Below are 24,532 nucleotides of genomic sequence, written 5' to 3'. Positions count from 1 at the left end.
GATAATTCATGGCCCGATTATGACGATTTGTCGGATTTCAACAAGCCTAATTAGACATTCAAGCAAATTTATTAGGTTAATTCACAGTGAAAAAGCCCAGATTATTGGACAAAATTCAAGAAAAAAAAACCCAAAAAGGTTTTTTTTTCAATAAAACTAATAATAATTAATCAACCAGCAAATAAAATTAATTATCTTCAATAGCCATAGATCATAGCTTGTATATCAGTTTACGTAAATAGACATCTTTCGATCCTTACCTCTGTTTTTAGTGTAAAACGTTATTTTTTACTTACATTAGTGGTTTTTTTTAAAACTTATTGAATAGCTCTATAAAATATCTATTCTCGTAAGGTATGTATCCCCGATTGAACAAATGTACATATTATTTATATGACCGGTGTCCACTGCTGTCTGCTTAAACCTTGTTCCAATGACGAGCGACAAAGACCCCAAAAACTGGTTGGTTGTAGGATATCTTTCAAGGCAGTAAACCTCCATCCTATATGGCTATGACATCCACGACACTGAGCTATAGTCCAGGCGTATCTGTATGAATGGTGTGTAACGTTCGTGGTCAAACAACAATAGCCAAGGCTTAGCTTTGAAGCGTGCTTAGTAGTCTACTAACCCAGGAAACCAGCTGTGAACATCCGAAGGTTCACCAATAAGAGTCAAACTCTGAGCCTTATGGCATGTTATTGTTTCATGAACGTAACCATTAGGGTTGACATATGTCCCTTGAGGACCTTCCAATGACATGCTAAAGATATCGCGACGATGGGCTATAGGCAAATCACAGTGCTTGCAGCAAAGTACAGTGCACTATAAAGTTGAATACAATGTATGGACGGTTTTTTTTAATGGGAAGTTTCTTTCAATGTTTTACGTGTACCTTTTGCAAAATGCTTAAAGCACATCTGAGTCTTTGAATGGGTGAATTGAAAGAGAGTAAACTAAGACGTAGCGCGTCATCGAGTGGTAGATTAGCGGCGACCCAAAATGAATATTCAGTTGGGTTGTCAGGCGCTCGTCCTGTATTCGTCATACGACCCCAACCTTTAAGTTCTTTGCATACTCGTTGCATTAACAATTGCTATCATCCACAAGAAATATATTCATCAAAATTACTAAACAACGTTGCTAAATTATGGGAACAAGACTAAACTACTCGCGGGAACAAGACTGAACCACTCCCGAGAACAAGGCTTAACCACTCCCGAGAACGAGGCTTAACCACTCCCGAGAACGAGGCTTAACTACTCAAGAGAACGAGGCTTAACTACTCAAGAGAACGAGGCTTAACTACTCCCGAGAACGAGGCTTAACTACTCAAGAGAACGAGGCTTATCTACTCCCGAGAACGAGGCTTAACTACTCCCGAGAACGAGGCTTAACTACTCCCGAGAACGAGGCTCAACTACTCCCGAGAACGAGGCTTAACTACTCCCGAGAACGAGACTTAACTACTCCCGAGAACGAGGATCAACCACTCCCGAGAACAAGGCTTAACCACTCCCGAGAACAAGGCTTAACCACTCTCGAGAACAAGGCTTAACTACTCTCGAGAACAAGGCTTAACTACTCCCGAGAACAAGGCTTAACTACTCCCTGGAACAAGGCTTAACTACTCCCTGGAACTAGGCTTAACTACTCCCTGGAACTAGGCTTAACTACTCCCTGGAACTAGGCTTAACTACTCCCTGGAACTAGGCTTAACTACTCCCTGGAACTAGGCTTAACTACTCCCTGGGACAAGGATTAACTACTCCCTGGGACAAGGCTTAACTACTCCCTGAAACAAGGCTTAACCACTCCCTGAAACAAGGCTTAACTACTCCCTGGAACAAGGCTTAACTACTCCCGAGAACAAGGCTTAACTACTCCCTGAAACAAGGCTTAACTACTCCCGAGAACAAGGCTTAACTACTCCCTGAAACAAGGCTTAACTACTCCCTGGGACAAGGCTTAACTACTCCCTGGGACAAGGATTAACTACTCCCTGGGACAAGGCTTAACTACTCCTTGGAACAAGGCTTAACTACTCCCTGGAACAAGGCTTAACTACTCCCTGGGACAAGGCTTAACTACTCCCTGGGACAAGGCTTAACTACTCCCTGGGACAAGGCTTAACTACTCCCTGGGACAAGGATTAACTACTCCCTGGGACAAGGCTTAACTACTCCTTGGAACAAGGCTTAACTACTCCCTGGAACAAGGCTTAACTACTCCCTGGAACAAGGCTTAACTACTCCCTGGAACAAGTACAGTTCCTCTACCCCTACTTACAGCATCATACTGTTTATACACCCAAGGTGGCCATCTTGTGTAATTTGCAAAGTCATGACGATCATACTAGAAAGATTATAGGTTAAATATAAGACAGCTATAAACAATCAATGTGCAGAAAACAACTCTCTCGAGTTCCACCTTTCTTCGAGAAGGTTTTGGTTTCAAGACGCACTGCTGTCCTTCTTTGTCCATTTTCATTGTTAACTTATCAAAGTTATTAGGTTGTATACGAAATCGGTTCAGACATTCTAGTCTGGCTCCATCTCCTGGATCGGAAAGTAATATTTCAGGCATAATTTGGACTTTGGCCATCCAATTTCTACAATAAATAATACAATTTATGGCTGTTTTAGAGCAAAAGTGTATAGATATAATATAAAAGTATACATGTCTATATAATATAAAAGTATACATATCTATATATTTTTGATTATAGCTTATATAGATTACCCATCAATTTGCCTCCAAGCTTCTAAAACTCTGAACCTTTGCCTTCCTTCAGCTTTGACACGAATGGAAGATATTCCTGATGAGTCATCATCCTCTTCTCTAAATGAACGAACCTCCGCTGTGGTTCCAATGGAAGCCAATGAAGGGGTATCTGGATCTTGATAACTACATTAAAAATAATTCAATTGGTCTCTTCCCCCCTTTCCACGTGTTGCCAAAGTATGGCGCCACATACCTGCATTTGACCATTCCAAAAGTTCTGTCCTTTTGTATTATTTTCCTGACCATTGAAACCATGGCAGGATTGAATAGATGCAATGGTAAAGTCTGACCAGGTACTAGAATAATTCCTGGTAATATCACTAGGGGGAGCTGTAACAGGCTTTCATCATCTAATACTGTTCTACCACTCAGCTCCTCCAAATCCGTCCCCAAATACTGTCAAAGAAAAACAATTACCAAATTTTAACTCATCTAGACTTATATTCATTACCTTATGTTGGGCTGGTAATGAGGTGTCATAAACCATGTCAATATTTTCTTCTTCTGAATCATGCCTTCTATCATCCTGATTTGAACTCTGGACATTGTGTGAAAGGTTTAATTGTTCAGGTTCACCTGATTCAAGAAATACTTGTCAGTAAAACGTGTGTCATGACATTATAACAGTGGAACAATAGAAATTAGTTTTAAATAACCTGGCCATGATGTATCGCTATCTGAACTATCCTCAACAAAATTTATCAGGGCAAGCCTGTCATTTTCTTCCATTTTTATGACAATTAAATAATTAACGATTTTTAATTACATTGTCCATATTTAAATTATTATAATCTTAGTATTTGTTTATCTTGACAAGTTGACACTACTTTCAAAGTGCGTCTTACGAAAACAATGAAGCAGACGATTATTGAATTGAAAAAAGGGCTGAAAATAAGTTTTCAAATTTTGAATCACAAAGGCCTATTTTCCGTAAAATATCCCTAATTTAACGTTGTTCTACATTTCAACATGCATTTAGATGCCTGCCTTAACAGTAATTTAAGTTCTTGCGCAAATTATTTGCCGTCTTCAAAGAAATTTGCACGATCGGTATTGATTTAAAAATGGCAGCACTGCTATGATACCAGATTGTTACCGCCAATTTTGAAAAATCTTGGGCCACATGTTAAATTTGATTACATTCTTCATTTCAATCGATTGTTCAATACCAAATATGATTTTCTGTCATTGATTTATTCCAGTCGTTTTATAAAATATCGATTTCGCATTTACACGCTATGACTGTCAAATTTGAAACATTTTATTGGCATTGGCGTTATTGACAGTAATGGAATTATATTTATTTTAAAACATCCTTCAAACTTTACTTCGGTTGATTCACACTTTACTTCACCTATCTAGAAAGATAGTCCCAAAGACTAGGCTACCTATACAGTTCATAAGATATGTTCCATAAATTTGTCACTGGTTACAAACTGGAGTTTGTCACGAAGTGATTGAAGTAGGTCATAGATTCAGGGTAAAGCGACATACGCCTGTTGAGGCGCTGCTGTCAAATTTGGGATTAGTAAGTTCAGACTAAATAGGACCTAGATGGAACTTGGTCCTGCAAAATTAACCACCACCGAGTGTAGGACTTCAATTGACTCGCTTCCGTCGTTCTCGAACTAGTTATCTCGAGCTGTAAGTCTCTCAGTAGCATTACGAAGCATACGTAGACTCATACTTATGGAAGGAACATATCACTTATAAACTTATGGAAGGAACATATCACTTATAAACTTATGGCTCGACGTAAGATTATTCCAAGGTTTCTGTTTCTTAACATCCTGCAACTATGTTACCTCTGACATACAACAACAAAAAGAACTCAATGTAATTAAAAAGCCAGACGTCCAGTACATTTGCATTAATACAGGCGATTTCTAAGGTGAATAGTTAATAACCTGCCAAATAGTTACCCACTCAATAATTTATTCTTAGAAATGGTGTGGGGATCAAAAAATCGATGAAGAAATTGTTTGACATTAGACCTACCTTGCACGATAACATACGTGCCTCGTTACTTGTAAACAGTGTTTCAACTCCGCACTTAACGGAGCCGGCCGAAATAAGCTCCTACAATTTTTTATTAGAACAGTGGATTTATTTTAAGATAAGTATATGGATCCAGAAAGCAAATGGTGTTCACGAGAAAAAGAATTGAAAAACAGGTTTAAACTTCACTTCATTTTCATAGAGTGAAGATTTAGGGACAGATTAATGAACAGTGTTTTATTATTTTACTATCAGGGACATTCACGATGGAATTTCATTGATTAAATCATGGAAATACTGGGGTATTTTAATATTTTTCGTGTTTGTCATCTCTGTAACCTTTTCCGAAGAGAATCCAAATATTATTAAACCACGAACGAGACCTTACAACAACAGGCCGAAACGGCAAATCGAAGAACCCCAAATAGGTAGTAATTTTGTGATATTTCGTCTATTAATTTCACCCTAACCCTATAATGCATAAGGATGGGTCTGAAGTTGATAAGATATGCTCCGTAAGTTTGTTAGTACTGGTTACAAACTGCATGGAGCTTGTTATGAAGTGATTGAAGTAGGTCATAGATTCAGGGTAAAACGAAGACGCCTGGTGAGGTGTTGTCAAAGGCTTTGTACAGACTAAATAGGAAGATAGACTGCGAGGCCGAGTGTAGTCAATTCTCGCGTCGTTCTCGAAGTAGCTCTTTCTAGCATTACTAAGAAAAACAAGTGTCTTACTTATGGAACATATCTTATAAACGTATGCTATGGGTCTGAAGTTGGGTCTTGTATAGTATTAGCATTGTCTCCTTTGTCAAACCATACTCAAGAAAAATTGATTGACAAATAAATAGAGAAAAACACTTCGATTTAAAAATTTCCAGGAATTCATAAGAAATTATATACTAAATCCCATAGGCCTAGAAAAGGAATATCGGACTGGTTTAGAAGAAATAATGAAAGCGAAAATGGAATTGAACAAAAGTGTCGTACTTAAAATAGCCAGTGTCAATGTGGGTATTGAACCATCAAAAAAAATATAGCAACAAATCAATCTAATACATGCATCAAATCGTAGTCCCTTCCATTTCAAACCCTCAACACAACTGAAGATGGACAAATAACTGGTACCGGATTTTCCTTCGAAGTTTTGGACACTCTGGCAAATTTCTTCAACTTTTCGTAAGTGATGTTGAATTTTGTGACAACAACTGTTCAACAATAGAGTTGGTGGAGCTAAAATGTTGTACCATCTAATGTTAGGTACGAAATAATCGTACCAAAAGACAATGGATTTGGTTCATTAAAAGAAATTGATGGGGTCGAAAGTTGGACTGGAATGATTGGAGTAATTCTGGACAAGGTATTCCTGATGATGTTTATAGGAGACGGATTAAGAGTTAACTAATCTTAATTAGGAAGCGTCAATCGGAGTTGCCGCCTTTACGGAAACGATTCAGAGAAAGAGGGTAGTTGATTTCAGTGTATCTCTGTACGAAGATGAAGTCGGAATTCTGATCAATAAGCCGGATAAAATGGATAATGCCGGTGCTTTATTTCAACCCTTTACCAAAGGAGTACGTTTCATATTCAGCATAAGTTTATAAGATATGTTCCATAAGTATAACACTACCTATACAAGTTCGTAATGCTAGAGCTAGTTCGTGAACGACGGAAGCGAGAATTGGAGTCCTACACTCGGTGGTTAATTTTGCAGGACCAAGTTCCATCTAGGTCCTATTTAGTCTGCATTACTAAGTCCAAATTCGACAGCGCCTCACCAGGCGTCATCGCTTTACCCTGAATCTATCACCTACTTCAATCAATTCATGACAAGCTCCAGTTTCTAAGTTACCAGTGACAAACTTATATGGAACATATCTTATAAACTTATGATGATAACAATGAAATAACGATGATGGTCTTTCAGGTCTGGCTTCTGATCGTGCTAGCTTGCGTCGCAATGGGTCCGTCCTTTTTCATTCTTAGAAAAATTCAGCTGAAGCTCTTCAAAGGGACAGAGGCGTACCACAAAATCAAGGACTACAGTTTGGCCGATTGCGTTTGGTTCGTCTATGCCGGTTTGGTGAAACAAGGTAAATCATCGTTGAAATGGACCAGCCTCGAAGTTAATCCACGAAGGATTGATGTTGTTAACTTGTTCTTTTCAAAGGTATAAACGTGAAAACAACGCTAGATTCAGGCAGGATATTTTTCGCGACATGGTGGCTGTTCACTTTACTAATCACATCTTTCTACACTGCCAATCTCACCGCGTTCCTCACTTTACCCGTTTACCATGCTGACGAAACTCTGAGCGAAATGCTTCAAGTTGAACACCTCAGATGGACATTGATGAACAATACCGCGCTTGAGAATGAAATACACGTAAGCTAATGTTGATAACTTAATTGTCGGTACGTAATAATAAATTCAATTCGTCCAAAAACTATTAGAACGTTTCACTTCCGGAATTTGAACTACTGAGAGAATCTCTTAAAGACGGACATGGTGTAATGATAAATACTGAAGAGGAAGCCTTGGACCTAATTACTAAAAAAGGTTTGTAGCACCGACAGTTGTTGAATTGTTGTACAGTTCATGGTTTCAAATCGTTAAAAAAGTGAAGCTCAGCAATTGCACAAGTGATTTTCTCGTTGATTTCTGCAGGTTATATCTTTCTCAATGACGCAATGATCATTAAAGACATGGTTGTCAAGTACTACTTAGAACACAAACAATGCGACATCCTTGTAGCGGACTACAGTTTTCATACCCAACGGTACGCTTTTGTCTACGACAAGGCGTTCAAATATGGAAAAGCTTTCAACGAATAGTGAGTTTTTCTAATGATGTCTGCATAAGTTCCATAATTTATGGTTAAACCAAATTAATTTACACAGCATTGAGACTTTAAAACGGACGGGTTTGATAAAGAAATGGATCAGGCAATATTTGATTCAAAAAACTCCTTGTTCGAAAGAAGCCTTGGCAGCCTCCCAATCAGCAGAAGCTAGCGGTAGTCAATCCTTGACAGTTGCCGATTGCTTAAGCGTTTTCATGAGCTACGTCTTCGGAATAGGAGCTGGATTGCTTCTAGTTGTACTGGAAAGATTGTACTTCAGTCAAAAATCAACCACACCCGCAGAAGCTCGACCAAAGATAATGGTTACAACAGGAAATGTCCATGGATACGCGCCTTACATACGGCCTAGTCGACACACCAATATCAAAACTATTTATTCGGGAAGATAAACTAGTATGCTATAAAATCGACTTCTATTAGAAAACAAAATTACGTAGTGCAAGAAGGGGATAACAAAAGAAGGATGACACTCTGTATACTCTTAATACTTCAGTTATGTAACATGATTCGACCCAGGCTCACTTCCCCCTTTTTGTTTGCTCTCCCGCTCATCAAACTTAATTAAGATGGGTATATAACTATCGCTCACCGTGCTAGGGTGAATTAACTATAACTGCTTGGATTTTACTAAAATCCCAATGCAGCAATCAATTAAACAACAAACCTTGATTGTCTTGACGTGCTGGGACAAAAATTAATCCGCAAGCGCATGCATGCGCCTTGGCAAATAGTTAAGCAGCGCTAATAGATAGAGTAATAATTACAGGGAACTATTTACATGGCGTATGTCATTCGGTTTAGTAACTTTGCTATAATAAATGTTAATTCTGATGTTAGTTGGGGGAAGAATCATGTTACAATTACAGTACCCGCTTTGTGGTTGTACACTTCTCTCGAAGAGAAGAATTATATACTTCAGGCAATGAATAACAAAAACACAGAACGAAATAATTTTGTAGCGTGACCCAATAATGTAATTAAAAGACGTCCAACACACTTACAATAATACAGAGGACTTCTTAATATGAATAATTAATAACCTGCAAAAAACCTAATTACTTAAAGCACTCAAAGTATTCGTAGAAATTGTGCGGAGACGAAGAAAAATCAATGAAGAAAACCGTTGCACGAAACGAAACCTTTATAAGAATTTTACGAAAAAGGGTTTTTATTTCCGCATTTTACCGAGCTAGGCGAAATACGCGTTGCAATTTCGTATCAGAACAGTTGCTTTACGGATGGATAATAAAAGTGAATCGAATTTACAACAAAATGAATTGAATAACAGGTTTAAACTTTGTAAATCTAAATTAATAAATTTAGTTCTAATAGTATAGCTTCAATTTATTCTTGAAAACGTTTTAATGGATTTAATACGTGATTATTGTTGCAATATTTTATTGTTTTATTTCCAGAGATGTTTACGATGGAATTTTGTTAATTAAATCATGGAAATATTGGGGCATTTTAATATTTCTCGTATTTGTTATCTCTGTAACCTTTTCGGAAGAGAATCCAAATATTATTAAACCACGATCAAGACAATACAAGAACAGGGCGAAGAGGCAAATCGAAGAGCCCGAAATAGGTAAATACTTTGTGATATATTCAGACTATTTTTTTCACCGTAACCCTAAGGTCTGTCCTAAGGCCTTATAAAAATATGCATTCATAAATCCTGTAGAAAATGAGTATGACTATCGCACTGGTTTACAAGAAATAACGAAAGCGAAAAATGAGTTGAACAAAAGTGTCGTGCTTAAAATAACCAGTGTCAAAGTAGGTGTCAAACTACTGACAAATATAACAGCAACAAACCAATCTAGGCCTAATAAATATATTAAATTGTAGTCACTTCCACAGCAAGACATTAACACAACAGAAAATGGAAAAGTAGTTGGTACTGGATTTTGCTTCGAAATATTGGAGACATTGGCAGGATTTTTTAACTTTTCGTAAGTCAGTTGAATTCTGTGACAACGATTGTTGAACCATAAAGTTGGGTTGGCGATTCAGGAGCTCAAAAATTGTACCTTCTAATGTTAGGTATGAAATTATCGTACCAGACGACAATGAATTTGGTTTATTAAAAGAAATCGATGGGGTCGAAAGTTGGACTGGAATGATTGGATTAATTCTGGCTAAGGTAACATTATGAACCTTATAAAGAATGGAAAAACTGGACGCTTGCAATACAAAAATAGTATATTATTGCCGAAATGTATGCACTAAATTGTTAAGGGGGATTGTTAGCGTCATTCTTAATTTAATTTAGCACTAGGTGCACAAAGGGGGGGATGTAGAACCTTGGAGTGATGTGGAGTAGCATCTCCATACCTCTGTACCCCATTATCAGCAACAAAGCCTCCAAGCATAATCGTTGTTTTGGTATGGTCGTACAGTAGAAAAACGTTGTAAATGCCCCTTGAAGCTACCTCATGAGAACTAGCTTAAATTTTTAAATGATGCAAGTTATGTACAATGGGATACTTTCATTGCCGCATATGGCCCTCATATCGCTTCTACTCCATCTCACCTATTTGCTGGCCCTATTTCGAAATACAAATAAAACTGATCCTAATTAGAAAGCGTCTGTCGGAGTTGGCGCCTTTACGGGAACGCGTCAGAGAAAGAAGGTAGTTGATTTCAGCGAAGCACTTTACGAAGATGAAATTGGAATTTTGATGAAAAAACCGGATAAAATGGATAACGCCGGTGCTTTGTTTCAACCCTTTACCAAAGGAGTACGTTTCATATTACCACAAGGGGATAATTTATACTTCTGATATAAGAATGAAATAAGTAGGATTGTATTTTAGGTCTGGCTTCTGATTATACTAGCCTGCATCGCAATGGGTCCGTCCTTCTTCATTCTAAGAAAAATTCAGCTGAAACTGTTCAAAGGGACAGAAGCGTACCATAAAATCAAGGACTATAGTTTGGCCGACTGCGTTTGGTTCGTCTATGCCGGTTTGGTGAAGCAAGGTAGGTCATATAATTGAAACGGACCACCCTCGAAGTTAATCCACGAAGAATTGTTGTTGTCAACTTGTTCTTTCAAAGGTATAAACGTGAAGACAACTCTAGATTCAGGCAGAATATTTTTCGCGACATGGTGGCTGTTCACTTTACTGATAACGTCGTTCTACACCGCCAATCTCACCGCTTTCCTCACTTTACCCGTCTACCATGAAGACGAAACGTTGACCGAAATGCTTCAAGAAGACCACCTCAGATGGACACTGATGAACAATACTGCGCTTGAAGACGAAATACACGTAAGCTTACCATCACACTAGAACGCCAAACGCTCAAAACCAGCAGCACACGCATAAGAGGCGTTATAAATTTGATTTGATTAAAATTCTTTAACGGCTTAGACCGATACTCTGCCCGAGTTCGAATTATTGAGAGAATCTCTGGAAGATGGACGTGGTGTACTGATAGAAACCGAAGACGAAGCCATAGACCTAATTACCAATAAAGGTTTGTAAATATATACTTCAAATCAACTTGCTCGAATGTACAAACAATGCCTTTCTTTGGACTGCAGGTTACGTCTTTCTTGAAGAATCTATGATCATAAACGACATGGTTTCCAAATACTATAAAAATCACAAACAATGCGATATGGTCGTGGCTGACTACAGGTTTTATACCCAAAAGTACGCTTTTGCCTACGATAAGGCGTTCAAATATGGAAGAGCCTTCAACGAATAGTGAGTTTTTAAAGAAGTATATAATACTTCTCTTCGAGAGTAGTGTACAACCACAAAGCTGGGTAATTGTAACACGATTCTTCCCAACATTTGGAGCAAGGTTACTAAACCGAATGACATACGCGATGTAAATAGTTCCCTCATCATTACTCTATTAGCGCTGCTTAACTATTTGCCAAGGCGCGTGCATGCGCTTGTGGATTAATTTTTGTCCCGCGTCAAGACAATCAAGGTTTATTGGTTAATTGATTGCCGAGAATTTAGTAAATACCAAACAGTTATAGAATTCAGCCTAGCACGGTGCGATAGTTTTATACCCATCTGAAGTATGATGAGCAGAAAAGCAAACAAAAGGTGCATGCGCCTGGAATGAATCATATTACATAAAGTATTAGGAGGATACAGAGTGTCATCCTTCTTCTATTATCCCCTTCTGGTTTTTCTAATGTCTGTTACAGCTTAATTAGTTCATGGTTAACCCAAATTAATTTTCGCAGCATTAAGACTTTAAAACGTACGGGATTGATTAAGAAATGGATCAGAAAGTATTTGATTAAACAAACTCCTTGTTCGAAAGAAGCCTTGGCAGCCTCCCAATCAGCCGAAACCAGCAGTAGCCAATCCTTGACCGTTGCCGACTGCTTAAGCGTTTTCATGAGCTACGTCTTCGGAATAGGCGCTGGATTGCTTCTAGTTGTACTGGAGAGATTGTACTTCAGTCAAAAATCAACCACGCCCGCGGTTCGACCAAAGATAATGGTTACAACAGGGAATGTCCATGGATACGCGCCTTACATAAGGGCTAATCGACCCAACAATATCAAAACTATTTATTCGGGAAGATATACTTAGTAAATATGTTAATATGTAACGAAGAAGTACTGACACACATAAGCTATAGGACTCTATCCCTGCTGTTAATCGAAGCACTTTTCTAAATAATTAAACACTTTTCAATCCAAAAAGACTAGCCGACAAAAAACTAAGATGCCCGATTACAATAGTGCACCAACACTCCCTGCAGCACAAACAAACATGCGTCTTTGTAAAAAAATTCACAGTAAAGATAACAAGATTAAATTATATTTACTATAGATATGTACGTAAAAAACGCAATTAAAAAATATACGCTGTAATTAAAGGTGTAGTTCAATTAAACCAAGGATACTAAATGTAGGTTGCGTCAAGAAATGAGTATGGTGGACAGGTAAGTTAAAGCAGCAAGTCTTGGCTGTGGTTTAGTTTAAACAAATGCCACTAGATGCTCTCCCCTCCTCCCCTCTCATAATCGAGGGGAGGAGTTTTTAAGTTTGAACTGCGTTTATTTGAGTTCAAAGGTCGACTACTATTAAAAAATCTCAAAGACCCAACTTTGAAGGGGTTCTCGATAATGTCGTGAAGTCAGTTAAACCTAATTGAGACCGTGCGCGGGTTATAACTAGAAATTAAACTTCCAATTCCAAATGGCGTCGAACTACACCGCGACCACTGGCGCTACATGGATCCCAAACCAGAGACACCATTTACCACCTTACCGTTGGCCTTACGAAACTTCAGCATCTAGTCTCTTCGTCAGGATCCGCGATGGTACTCGAGAAATGGAAGGTGAATGGCAATTTAGAGTATGGTCATCAATCGCCAAAGGTCAAGTACAAATAAATGCTTGCCTCAAACCGGAAACAACGATATTGCCTTACGGACGTTATTACTATAGCATTAACATAGTTAATGTCGTGCAAGAAGAAGTCGCGAGTCATAAGGGATTCGTCACCAAGGATTGTACAATGACGTTAATGGAAGCCTACGAAATATTCAACTTGACTTACATCGCCAAGAACCATTTGAATTTGGACACAGTCCAGGACAACTACAGGGCCAGTGTGCGATTCACTATCGAGTTATCTTCGTTCGATGACAACCCGAAATCTTTCCAATCGCAATGGCAGATGTTAAACGAAGGCATTCTAACTGATGTCCTCATCAAAACTAAGGAACAAGACTATCCGTGTCATAAGATCATCTTAGCAGCCGAATCTGAATACTTCAAGGCAAGGATACAACAGTTGTTTCCATACTAAAACCATTAGTTTATAAGATATGTTCCATAACATTGACACTGTTTATTGAGAGCTTGTCATGAAGTGATTGAAGTAGGTCATAGATTCTGAAAGGGGACTGGGAGTATGGCGCGCGAATACTTAGGCATCTTATACCTTCTCCCAAATAAACTAGATATCACTTCTTGGCAACAGCTAATATCGCATATTCTCTACTTAAAGGTTATGTTCCAGTCAGACATGATCGAGAAGACAACGAACGTCGTTAATTGGGTGAACGTTTTTGATGGCGCAACCGTTAAGGCTTTCCTGTATTTCATCTACACCGGCTTAAGACCATTAGATTTGGAGGATATTCAGTATTCCCTGATAGAAATGGCCGAACTATGCTTGCTACCTAAATTGAAGAGAATGTGCGCGGAAAATATGGAACTATCATTAAGTGAAGCCAACGCTAATATGGTTCTAGAAACGGCCGAAAAATTCGGGTTGATGGGTTTGAAGAAAGCCGGTGAAATGTTTGCTGAACTTGATGGTGCGGGTCATACCAAGGAGAATTCGGAATTGGAGGATCAACAGAAAAGAAATAAGGTTATAGAATGGAAGAAGTACAAAGAAAATTGGTGGACTAGTCTCTCAAAGGTGATAAAGTAAGTCGATAATCATTTTATCATTAGATATGTTCCATGATATGTTTGTCACTGGTTACAAACTGGAGCTTGTCATGAAGTGGTTGATGTAGTAATAGATTCAGGGTAAAGCCACGCCTGGTTAGGAGACGTTGTCAAAGGCTTAGTACAGACTAAATAGGACTAGATGAACTGCAAAACCCACTAATCATACGCTTGAACTCTTTTTTTATAGAGATTTCAGATCCAATGATCAGGTATCAATACTCCCTGCAAAATTCAAGTTTTAGCTAACCAGTAACCACGTCAATAAATGTCAAAAGAAAACAAAACCATTCGAAACAAAACACTTCCGTAATAATTAACTCGGTTAATTATGGTACATACTCCAGTACCCTTTTTTAATTTTTTAATCTGATTTATTAAAAAATTGGATGAAACTTAAGCTTTTTAATTGTACGTTATAAATATTGAAATTAAAGTTTTCAAGTCACTTTACCTTGTCACTATAATTTTTACCTCTCCGAGTGACGATGACGTCAAGGAGAGTTACTACATTGGACGTGTCTGTGTGTATGTGTTTCTGTCACCGCATTCGCAGTTGGCAAAGCGGATTGATTAAGATCTACGTGGCGGTCGGCTAGGGTTACGAGTAACGTCTAGCCTCCCAATGGCAGGGCTTCCACCAAAGGTTCACGCAATGGCGGGTTTTATTATCATTTATTGTGAATCAATCGCCTTATATACCCTAAATACGCTAGAATTCAAACGTCAACAATAGCTTTGTTTAAAATGATTTTAGAAATAAAGTTTCTTAAAACGATTTAACTAGAATTAAGGTACATTAATGACGATTAAAATAATTAATATAAATTATGTTAAATTATTTAAGAAAAACCTCTTAATTTGGTAGATACCCCTCGTCTCGGAGAGGTTTATTTTAGTTTACCAACTTGGTTTTACAAATTCCATGGATTTCTATGTACTACAGGGAAGTTTAGCTATCTGTAGTCAAAAGCAAGAGCCTGCATTAAGAAATTTAACAACACGACAATGGAAAATGTATTACGTTAGACTGGACTCAAATAGCCAATCCATTCAGTATGTTTCAATAAATTAAGTGTAACGTGAGAAGTCTGAAAGAGAATTAAATGAAGCAAGACAATAAATTTTCTTCTTTTTTCAGAAAATATGTAGTAATTCGCGATCGTGGTGGAATATAGTCCAAACTATAATATTACAATAGGTAAGAGCTATATAAAAGTACGTTAGTGGAAATACACTCATTGCTGGCAATCTAATTTCATTTCCACTTAAACACAAAGACTCTGAAAACAACATAAAATGTTGTTAAAATTATGCATTACTATTGCGCTATTGAATGGTAAATATCTTTTTATTGAAAAATTTTAGAGGGGAATACAAGCGTGTTATTGAACACGTAACAATATGCTGGTGACAACATTGACAAATTGTCATTCAAATATAATTGTTTTACAGTTTTCAACAATTTTGAAACTGTGGATTGCTCGAATGAAGTCATTCCGAACGAAGAAATCAACATTGTTGTGTTAAAAGATGATGATAAAGGTAAGTTGAAACAGAATGCGATTTAAAATGCACGTCGCAACAAACGAAATGTCTCAAGAATGTAGCAATGAGACAAATGATAATTCGATAAACTTCTGAACATATTCTTTCAGATAAAACTGCAATGGAAACAGATATGGTACGTAATCTCATGGTTCTTCTGCAATTCTTGTATTGTGCAGCTCGAGTTCCCATGGCGACAAAATGTCTCTTGACAAATAACAACGAAGAAATTCACAGGCATTTTAATTCCAGGTTGGTAGAGCAAAAAGAACCGACGACACTAGAAGCGACACTTTGCCAGAAACCAATTCCAATCCTGAAATTCTAAATAGGAGAGTTTTGCCTAAAACTATCGATGTTGAGACAAACACCAAGGAAGTGAAACCAAAACCAAACCAAGAGGAAACGAGACAACCACAAAGGGTTGTAATTGAAATTCAAATAAAAACATCGAACGAGGTAATTGCTTCAGGAAACACTTCATAATTTCATAATTTATGAATTCATGTTGTTTTTTATGCAAAGAATCGTGAGGAAACTGAAATTTCGAGGAAATTGATACTAAAATCTCCTGATCAAAAACCAAAACCACACATTGAAAAGTACAAGTCCGAATCTGAATCAGAGGAGTCAATATCTTCGCAAGATGCCAAATTGACGAACATCCGCAATTTTTGCTGTCAACGTTATAAAACGTCGCAACCTGAAGCCTACTTTAACATATGGAGGCCTTTCAGTCAATTGCCAACCATGTGCTTCTTTTACTCCGAATGCAACAAACATTTCAATCAATTCAATCCAAGATTCATGCCTCAATTGTTGTTCAGGAGATTGCAGTTTTAAATTACGAAAAGATGTTTGTAATGGCAGTACCCCAGTTTGAATGTATTACACTGTATGCGGAAATGACACAAAGTGCCATTAGTCTTCTGAAATAAAACTTTAAGAGGCAATAATTTCTGTTTCGAAGTATTCTTTTGTTAAATTCAATTATTTCTTTATAATGTTTGAAAACTTTTATTGACATTTAATGTGAACCATTATTTACAAAATGATGAAGTACAAGTACAAATTGATCCCGGGTATTCACCAACCAATTCTGAAAAAAATATCGAGACTGTTTGACACTTGAATTGTTGTGAGTGGATGTGCAGACTACTGAATACGCAGTTCTAAATTTCCAAACAACAACATGACGCATGCAGAAATACTGAAGCATGTGCAATTGAAACTAAACCATCTACCTGAGGTGAATGAAGGTTCAAGGAGTTTTTTGGTGAAATAAAAATACTAAGATAGCCCATAAAGCTTTGAATGAACCAATAAAAAACGAATACCTAAACAACCGAATACCGAGTAAAATTTCACAACAATTGCAAGGAATGCAGAGGATTGATTATTTTTGATGTTAGAGAGTGATTTGTTGAGCAGGTCATGTTTGGTACGACTTTGTTGGATTAATAGGTTCTGTAGGTAATGTGTTTTACTTTTCACACTTAATCCACAATGATATTTGCATTAACACTAAGACCATATTAGCAAGCGTGTGCACGCAATTGGTACATACAAGTCCTACCATTGAATTAATACGGGGGAGCCGGTTGTTGGGTTAACAGAAGTCCGAAACGTTTCTTAATTGTAATCCTTTCCTTGGAACATTTATCTTCTGGAGTAAAGCGAGCTAAAATTTAAAAATTAAAGAGACCCTACTTCAATCACAAGTACTTGCAGTACATGTAGCTTTACCCCCGATAGAAACGTGTTTAAGAGTGACGTCATAAAGAAGTTCCATACTAGTGCAACTCCATGTTAACTACTCTTAGAATGTAATGTGGTGAAAGGTTGGGATGTGCCATTAATGTTACCTTACAGCATGGATAAAGAATACGCGCGAGGAAATTTGTTTTCTCACTACAGGATAGGCAACTCCCTATCTCCGACGGTAGATTATTCGATATATACTGTTTTAAGCTTCGGTTGTCAGCATACGTAAGCCTAGGTCTCCACGTAACGTAGCTGACAAGAGACGAAAGAAATCCTCATTTTCTTTCGCCTTTTGTCAGTATGCACAAAGCTACGTTACATGGAGATCTAGCTTTGCGCGTGCTGACAACCGAAGCTGGAACAGAGTATATATCGAATAAGATACCGTTGGAGATAGGGAGTTGCCTATCCTATAGAGTGTAAAGAAATTCCCATACGCGCATCCTTTATCCATGCTTCCCCGCTAAGTAACTTAAACCGACTAAAATAATGCACTCTTAAGCCTTTGCTATTTGATTACTAAATTACTACAAAATAAGCTGAATTTAGTCTACAAAATATTTCGATAATCCTTACCAGGATGAGCTGAGAGTGTTGGGTTTCCATTCGGATCGGTGGGCTAATTTAAATTATTACAAATTTTAATTTAAATCTCTTTGTGTGGGTCACAATAAAATCCACATAAAAAACTAAATAATTAATAAATACCTTCATCGTGTAAACACGTTCGCCTTTTTCATTCAAATAATACCTCAAATACATATTTATCAAGATATTAAACTTTAAAAATTTAATAAAATAAGGCTAAAATCCGTTTTAATTTCGCAGAACACGTGGCCCCGTGCTATCTAACGACTCACGAGAAGTACTGAATTTTATAGCAGACGACTAATACAAAATAACAACAAGAGCGGAAATAAGCCATAGAACTGAACGATGGTGCTAGAGGCTAAGGATGCGACTCAATCAAGCCACGAGCCAAGATCGCTCATTGGTCCTTACTCGAGCTTACGCTACCGCCTACAAAAGCGCCAAATTTAAAAGTGGAAAAACTGTGCTTGTAAATGTTTCGCCCCATTACAGTCGCATATTTCACCGAGGAATGTTAATAAGTCACTTCGCTATGAAAACAAACCCAAAAAAGCGTCGGTCTAATGCATCTTCAAATCGAGAAAGGGTAAACCTAACTCACTAATTAAGTTTTATTATATTATAATGCTAATTTAAAATTCCGTCCACTACAAGAATTTGGGACTACCCAATTTAGACTCGGCGTTGGAATCAAACGTGGAGTTTTCTTCTAAGCAAATTTCAGCGCATTCAACGCCCACATACGCTTCTAATACCGAAGACCAAAGCAACCCCAACCCCGAAATTGTTGCGTCCAACCCCCCTAAGGACCAAGAAATCGTTCCAAAATTTAAAAATAAACCCAATCCATTCAGCCCCAATGAAAAAAATTGCAATCAACAAGAAGAAGACCTCAAATACCACAATTTCAAATTCTTGGCGCCAATACGTCATACTATTTTCAATCCAGATCCAAAGCGTTCATTGTTCCCCTTGGTTCAAGAATGTCCGTTAAATGGAAACTCTTGTAAGACATTTAATTTCCCTAACTCCGAATATGGCGCCATCCCACGTGGTAATTTTATTTTTGGTTTAAATAGTTATCAAAGGACCTAAAGAAGTAACTGTAGGATACGTATGCTGGGGAAACACCACCAGAATTCTAATTCCACTGATAAATTCAACAAATCACATTTTGAGTTGCAGTTTCAATGTCGTAACTGCATTCATGGCCAATGAAAAAGTGGACCCAAAAACGTTGGATCTAACTTTACCAGGAAATTGTCATGTTTTACCACGCTCTACTATGGAATCTACGGTAATGCGTAAACATGTTTACTTAATTCGTGCATAAGTTTATAAGATATGTTCCATAAGCATGACACCTCCTATACAAGTTCGTAATGCTACTGAGAGACTTACAGTACTCGAGATAACTAGTTCGAGAAGGAGAACGACGGAAGCGAGTCAATTGAAGTCCTAACTACACTCGGTGGTGGTTAATTAATTTTGCAGGGCCAAGTTCCATCTAGGTCTTATTTAGTCTGAACTTACTAAGACCAAATTTGACAGCCGCGCCTCACCAGGCGTATGTCGCTTTACCCTGAATCTATGACCTACTTCAATCACTTCAAAATTACAAGCTCCAGTTTCTAAGTTACCAGAGATTAACAAACTTGTGGAACGGAACATATCTTATGAACTTATGTTCATGTATATTCAACTATCGTTTCAGATTACATTAATGGCGGCTACAGAGGGAGATATTGACATATGGATTGAAATTTTAACAACGATTCCCATATTCAACACTGCCGTTGGTAGTTTCACAACGCACATTACGATGACGGTAGAATATCCAAGGATCAAAGTAGAAACATCAAACAATCAAGTGTCAAAAAGGATTCAATTTGACATAATCAATTCTGATCAAGAAGCGGATTTACAAATTTTTAAAATAACTAATGAAGGATTCGCCAAAGTTACACTAATTCTGTTCTTACAGGCGGTTAGTTAGAGCCTCAAGTATCTGCTTTAATTTAATTTTAACATTAAAGCATAACCATAAGAATATAAGATATGTGCCTTCCATAAGTTTATTAATCTCTGAATCTCTGGTAACTTAGAAACTGGAGCTTGTAATTTTGAAGTGATTGAAGTAGGTCTTAGATTCACGGTAAAGCGACATACGCCTGTTGAGGCGCTGCTGTCAAATTTGGGCTTAGTTCAGACTAAATAGGACCTAGATGGAACTTGGTCCTGCAAAATTAATTAACCACCACCGAGTGTAGTTAGGACTTCAATTGACTGGCTTAATTGTCGTTATCCTTCTCGAACTAGTTATCTCGAGTACTGTAAGTCTCTCAGTAGCATTACGAACTTGTATTGGTAGTGCAATTCATACTTATGGAAAGAACATATCTTATAAACTTATGGTATGGTATAACCAAGGCTTAACTTAAATCTAGTTTCCCTTTAAATAATTAATAATTATAGTTTTCTAACTGATTTTTTTCTTTTGTTTTAAGGATAATTTCGAACACTTCGAGTTCGTTTTTCACGAAATCAAAACGGAATTACTGAATTCGAATCACGGTGTTAGGATTTTATCATCGAAGATTGTCATTTTTGAACTGAGTTGGGCGGGAAAAAATGAACTGGCGTCACCACCAGTAATTCATGTACCAGTTACCATAAGGAGAAAGAAAAGTGGTGATTTTAAAGGTATAGAATGAAATCGCCACTTAATTCTTGAATTTTACCATGAACAACAAATTCATGATTTTACGTGTTCATTAACGTATATGTCTTAACATTAGGTTGCCATACATTAAAAGGTGTGGTGAACATTAGTTTACAATGCCCTAATGGAATGGATAAGAAGTTGGACACCGTAGCATTGATCGCGAATATAGGAAATTCTGAAACATTAACAGCTAATTCCTCCAGCAAATTCATTAAAGCTGGGGTCAATAATGCGGTTACGAAATCAGCAGATTTAAAAGTTGATCCAAGTTTATACAAGTATGATATAAATTTGTTCTATAGTCATAATTATTTGGTATTAACTTTAACTTTTCAATCTTTTAAGGTTGGGGGAAAAGCCCATATCTCTAACCACGAAAAACATATTGGCAATAAAGAAAAATATCACACAAGGAACTAAGAAGAATCAAGCAACAAAAGGTGCAATTGTTCGTAAAACAAAGAAATATGCAACAGTAAAATCGAAAGTTGATACTGGTTTGAGAAGAAAATTATAAAAGGAATTAAAACTGAACTGTTTTTACTACTGTACTAATTATTTTAATTAAACTTTGTGTCTAAGTTCTTTAAAACTCTTCGTAACTTTGCTTAATATAATAATTAACATCCAATCAAAAATTCATTTCATGCAAATAAAAATTTAGGCTTACCGAGCTCCATTGTTGTTGGTTTCGAATTTGAAAAGCCAAGGCTTACTTTCAAAGATGTTTTAGTCGCCGTGTAACTTTTTAATCGTTTTACTCACACGTCAAAATTAATCATTATTTATCCTCTAACTGTTTTATGTTAGAATACAAAAAACTTCTTTTAAAACCGTGATTTATGTAATTAATTTTGATAAAATTAGGGACGGAATTAGTGTTATCGTCATAAACACAAAGCCGACGTTTAGCACCAGAAATGGCGGGAAAGCCAAGCTGCCGACAAAGTTCTTTGGCTGCAGAGTGCAGATTGACAGTTTGACCACGTGATTCATAGTAGCCAATATGGAAGGGTGATTTTCCCGCCTCGCGTATGACAGAAAATAGCAGACGACAGAAAAAGGAGTTCGTTACTTGGCGATAAGTTTTGGTTCAAGTTTCAATCTTTCAACCTGCATTAACAAGTGGGTGATTGAAAGTCACTGGTAATGAATAATTATTGTCAAATTAAATAGTTATTGTTAATTATATTTCATAGTTCAGTTTTCAGTTCATTGTTTCGTAGGTAGTTTTGTAAGAATTAGTTATTAGCAATATTTCAAATCATGGAAGCTGTTCAAGTGTCAGCATTGAGTGATGATGAGTTGTTCAAGCGCTTGAAATCATATGGTGTTGATGTTGGACCAATCGTTGGTAAATATCGCTTTCATTTTCCTTGAGTTGACACTATTATTATTGAATCATTTACCTTGAGTTGACACTACTACTATTATTATTGAATCATTCACCTTGAGTTGACACTACTACTATTATTATTGAATCATTTACCTTGAATTGACACTACTATTATTATTGAATCATTTACCTTGAATTGACACTACTATTATTATTGAATCCTTTACCTTGAGTTGACACTATTACTATTATTATTGAATCATTTACCTTGAGTTGACACTACTACTATTATTATTGAATCATTTACCTTGAGTTGACACTACTATCATGGATAAAGAATGCACGTGCAGAAATTTGTTTTCACTCTACAGGATAGGCAACTCCCTATCTCGGGCGACAGCTTATTCTGTATATACTCTGTTACAACATCGGTTGTCAGCACGCGCAAAGCTAGGTCTCTATGTAACGTAGCTTTGTACGTGCTGCCAAGAGACGAAAAACTTCAGGATCTTCAGGATTTAAAATATCCGCGAGTTTTTTAGCTCGAGTGCACGGACCTCTAGGCCTTAGTTTCAAATACGTGTGAAATTACCTACAGCCTACTACACGTATTTGAAACTAAATCCTAGAGGTCCGTGCACTCGAGCTAAAAAACTCGCGGATATTTTAAATCCTGAAGATCCTGAAGTTTTTTGTCTCTTGACAGCACGTACAAAGCTACGTTACATAGAGAAATATATTTGCGCGTGCTGACAACCGATGTTGTAACAGAGTATATACAGAATAAGCTGTCGCCCGAGATAGGGAGTTGCCTATCCTGTAGAGTGAAAACAAATTTCCTCACGCGCATTGCATTCTTTATCCATGCTACTATTATTATTGAATCATTTACCTTGAGTTGACACTAACAATTAACTTTAGGTTCCACTAGAAATCTTTACGAAAAAAAACTTCAAAAACTAATGAACGGTGAAGAATCAATTAGGGAAGTGTCACAAGAAGAGCCCGAGGAGGACTCGGAACCGGATGACATTGAGGAATCTTTCATAGAAAATGAACAAAGTTTTGTTGAAAATTCTTACAAAGAATCACCAAGGTAAAATGTCCACAAGTAGAAGTGTCATTTGAACGATGTCACATACGCAATTAGGGGTAAAAAGTTCATACAAACCTTAAAATTTCATTTAGATCAACGCTAAGCCAAGAATACAGTGTCAGATATGAACCATTACAAAAACCAACTTCATATAGCCCTCCTATGGAAGAATATAAAAATTCTGATTCCTACATTAGGTACGCTATGAAATTTAATTTTCCAGATGCAGTTACGAAACAATCAAACGAACAAACACACGCACACTGTGGTTTTGTAGGTCAAGGCCTGGACTCTCTTCAGTTTCTGCCACTTTTAAGACCCCATCCCCACCTACTTTGAAGTCATCAGCAGCAACTACTTCAAAGTCGTCTGCAGCTACTACTTCATCTTACAAGGATCACTCGTCGTTGCAGAATGCGGAATCTTCTAGCAGCTCTTTTGGAGTAGTTATAAAACTTGCAATTGTTTCATTCATCATGGCCTTTTTACTTTTTATCGTTTACACTAATATGGAAAGTGATCAGCATAATCCCGTGCCAAGTGTTTAAATTACACACCTTAATGTTTGTATATCACTGAAAATTTTTCAATTTATATGTATTCCAAGTTGCGAATTCTACTTTGTAATTTTTTTTTTCTTAAGAAACGTTAACTTAATAAAACATTTTGATTAACATTTTTGTATTTGTTCGTGTTGACTTAATTGTGAAACTTTTAGGATTGTTGCAAAGAGTTTGTGACCAGTGACAAACTTATGGAACATATCTAAGGATACTAAGAAGTCCTCGAAGTGTGTTGCACTTTCACATCAAATTTTAACCTAAGCCTTAGCTTCAGTTAAAAATGTGTCACTGTCAGTGTTAAAATCAGTAACTAACATGGCCGCCACAACGAATATAGAGCTATCTAAAAAGCCTTAGTGTGACGTCATCCATGCTATTCCCCCATAGAACCAAATAAGTCCTCTTCTGTGTTGCACGTCAAATTTTATCCTAAGCCTTAGGCTCAGTTAAAGATGTGTCTGTGTTAAAATCGGTTACTAACATGGCCGCCACAGCGAATACAGAGCTATCTCTGAAGCCTTAGTGTGACGTCATCGATGCTATTCCCCCACAGAACCAAAGAAGTCCTCTTCTGTGTTGCACATCAAATTTTATCCTAAGCCTTAGCTTCAGTTGAAAATGTGTCTGTGTTAAAATCGGTAACTTAGTGTGACGTCATCCATGCTATTCGCCCATAGAACCAATGAGGTACCAAACATGGCCACCCACTGTCTAAGTTAATACCGTGACGTTTTACCAAAAACACCGACGTCATAAAAGTGTGTTGCACTTCCACATCAAATTTTAACCTAAGCCTTAGCTTCAGTTAAAAATG

General features: G+C 37.2%; 9 protein-coding genes across 13 annotated transcripts in view; 7 read left to right on the top strand and 2 right to left on the bottom strand.

The window, feature by feature from the left end:
* The window catches only part of LOC149618511 (uncharacterized), a 33,709-nt gene extending 19,165 nt beyond the window's left edge, over positions 1 to 14,544 (top strand). Inside the window, exons 1-3 of one of the 2 annotated variants that reach the window (XM_089854119.1) lie at positions 12,790 to 13,412; positions 13,644 to 14,071; positions 14,286 to 14,544. In XM_089854119.1, coding sequence (XP_089710245.1) covers positions 12,828 to 13,412; positions 13,644 to 14,071; positions 14,286 to 14,340 — 1,068 coding nt within the window. In that variant the 5' untranslated portion in view covers positions 12,790 to 12,827 and the 3' untranslated portion in view covers positions 14,341 to 14,544. Of the gene's footprint in view, positions 1 to 12,789; positions 13,413 to 13,643; positions 14,072 to 14,285 lie in introns of those variants that run through there. The other variant, XR_016375175.1, reaches the window with a different exon arrangement.
* On the bottom strand, positions 51 to 21,627 carry LOC149618506 (protein cereblon-like). Of its 2 annotated transcripts, none has more exons than XM_089854116.1 (9): positions 21,394 to 21,627; positions 3,236 to 3,360; positions 2,978 to 3,180; positions 2,743 to 2,907; positions 2,431 to 2,611; positions 2,290 to 2,355; positions 896 to 1,096; positions 632 to 825; positions 51 to 549 (listed from the first exon to the last, which is right to left on the bottom strand). In XM_089854116.1, the coding sequence occupies exons 1-9, from the start codon at positions 21,401 to 21,403 to the stop codon at positions 390 to 392; spliced, it is 1,305 nt and encodes a 434-aa protein (XP_089710242.1). In that variant the 5' UTR covers positions 21,404 to 21,627; the 3' UTR covers positions 51 to 389. The 2 variants fall into 2 exon arrangements, with proteins under 2 accessions (XP_089710242.1, XP_089710241.1); XM_089854115.1 differs by lacking the exon at positions 21,394 to 21,627 and adding an exon at positions 3,441 to 3,669.
* On the top strand, positions 5,686 to 6,629 carry LOC149618513 (glutamate receptor ionotropic, delta-2-like). Its single transcript, XM_089855752.1, has 5 exons — positions 5,686 to 5,792; positions 5,858 to 5,961; positions 6,043 to 6,142; positions 6,198 to 6,356; positions 6,564 to 6,629. The coding sequence occupies exons 1-5, from the start codon at positions 5,736 to 5,738 to the stop codon at positions 6,627 to 6,629; spliced, it is 486 nt and encodes a 161-aa protein (XP_089711878.1). The 5' UTR covers positions 5,686 to 5,735.
* Positions 6,716 to 8,974, top strand: LOC149618512 (ionotropic receptor coreceptor Ir76b-like). Its single transcript, XM_089854120.1, has 5 exons — positions 6,716 to 6,875; positions 6,953 to 7,167; positions 7,236 to 7,341; positions 7,450 to 7,615; positions 7,683 to 8,974. Exons 1-5 carry the CDS (start codon positions 6,743 to 6,745, stop codon positions 8,032 to 8,034), a joined length of 972 nt encoding a protein of 323 aa, XP_089710246.1. The 5' UTR covers positions 6,716 to 6,742; the 3' UTR covers positions 8,035 to 8,974.
* On the top strand, positions 15,226 to 16,525 carry LOC149618510 (uncharacterized). Its single transcript, XM_089855751.1, has 5 exons — positions 15,226 to 15,434; positions 15,551 to 15,640; positions 15,754 to 15,779; positions 15,896 to 16,102; positions 16,169 to 16,525. Exons 1-5 carry the CDS (start codon positions 15,395 to 15,397, stop codon positions 16,484 to 16,486), a joined length of 681 nt encoding a protein of 226 aa, XP_089711877.1. The 5' UTR covers positions 15,226 to 15,394; the 3' UTR covers positions 16,487 to 16,525.
* Positions 16,634 to 18,292, bottom strand: Nop10 (Nop10 ribonucleoprotein). Of its 2 annotated transcripts, none has more exons than XM_089854127.1 (4): positions 18,116 to 18,292; positions 17,984 to 18,026; positions 17,211 to 17,324; positions 16,634 to 16,742 (listed from the first exon to the last, which is right to left on the bottom strand). In XM_089854127.1, the coding sequence occupies exons 1-3, from the start codon at positions 18,167 to 18,169 to the stop codon at positions 17,227 to 17,229; spliced, it is 195 nt and encodes a 64-aa protein (XP_089710253.1). In that variant the 5' UTR covers positions 18,170 to 18,292; the 3' UTR covers positions 16,634 to 16,742; positions 17,211 to 17,226. The 2 variants fall into 2 exon arrangements, with proteins under 2 accessions (XP_089710253.1, XP_089710252.1); XM_089854126.1 differs by having other exon boundaries at positions 17,220 to 17,324; positions 18,116 to 18,291.
* On the top strand, positions 18,345 to 19,093 carry LOC149618508 (uncharacterized). The gene is made up of 2 exons (XM_089854121.1): positions 18,345 to 18,584; positions 18,653 to 19,093. The coding sequence occupies exons 1-2, from the start codon at positions 18,363 to 18,365 to the stop codon at positions 19,091 to 19,093; spliced, it is 663 nt and encodes a 220-aa protein (XP_089710247.1). The 5' UTR covers positions 18,345 to 18,362.
* On the top strand, positions 19,166 to 21,240 carry LOC149618507 (uncharacterized). Its single transcript, XM_089855749.1, has 5 exons — positions 19,166 to 19,295; positions 19,713 to 19,985; positions 20,506 to 20,701; positions 20,797 to 21,001; positions 21,069 to 21,240. Exons 1-5 carry the CDS (start codon positions 19,206 to 19,208, stop codon positions 21,238 to 21,240), a joined length of 936 nt encoding a protein of 311 aa, XP_089711875.1. The 5' UTR covers positions 19,166 to 19,205.
* A 90-nt stretch (positions 21,628 to 21,717) lies between the features above and the next one.
* Positions 21,718 to 23,829, top strand: LOC149618505 (uncharacterized). 2 transcript variants are annotated; one of them, XM_089854122.1, is made up of 5 exons: positions 21,718 to 21,869; positions 21,935 to 22,077; positions 22,981 to 23,155; positions 23,248 to 23,352; positions 23,433 to 23,829. In XM_089854122.1, the coding sequence occupies exons 2-5, from the start codon at positions 21,990 to 21,992 to the stop codon at positions 23,701 to 23,703; spliced, it is 639 nt and encodes a 212-aa protein (XP_089710248.1). In that variant the 5' UTR covers positions 21,718 to 21,869; positions 21,935 to 21,989; the 3' UTR covers positions 23,704 to 23,829. The 2 variants fall into 2 exon arrangements, with proteins under 2 accessions (XP_089710248.1, XP_089710249.1); XM_089854123.1 differs by having other exon boundaries at positions 21,736 to 21,869; positions 21,950 to 22,077.
* The last annotated feature ends 703 nt before the right edge of the window (positions 23,830 to 24,532 follow it).

The sequence above is a fragment of the Phalangium opilio genome, unplaced genomic scaffold (assembly GCF_054372755.1).
Source record: "Phalangium opilio isolate 3A_F unplaced genomic scaffold, DU_Popi_V2 ptg000209l_1, whole genome shotgun sequence".
NCBI lineage: Eukaryota > Metazoa > Arthropoda > Arachnida > Opiliones > Phalangiidae > Phalangium > Phalangium opilio.
This window is presented reverse-complemented; position numbering and strand designations above follow the sequence as displayed.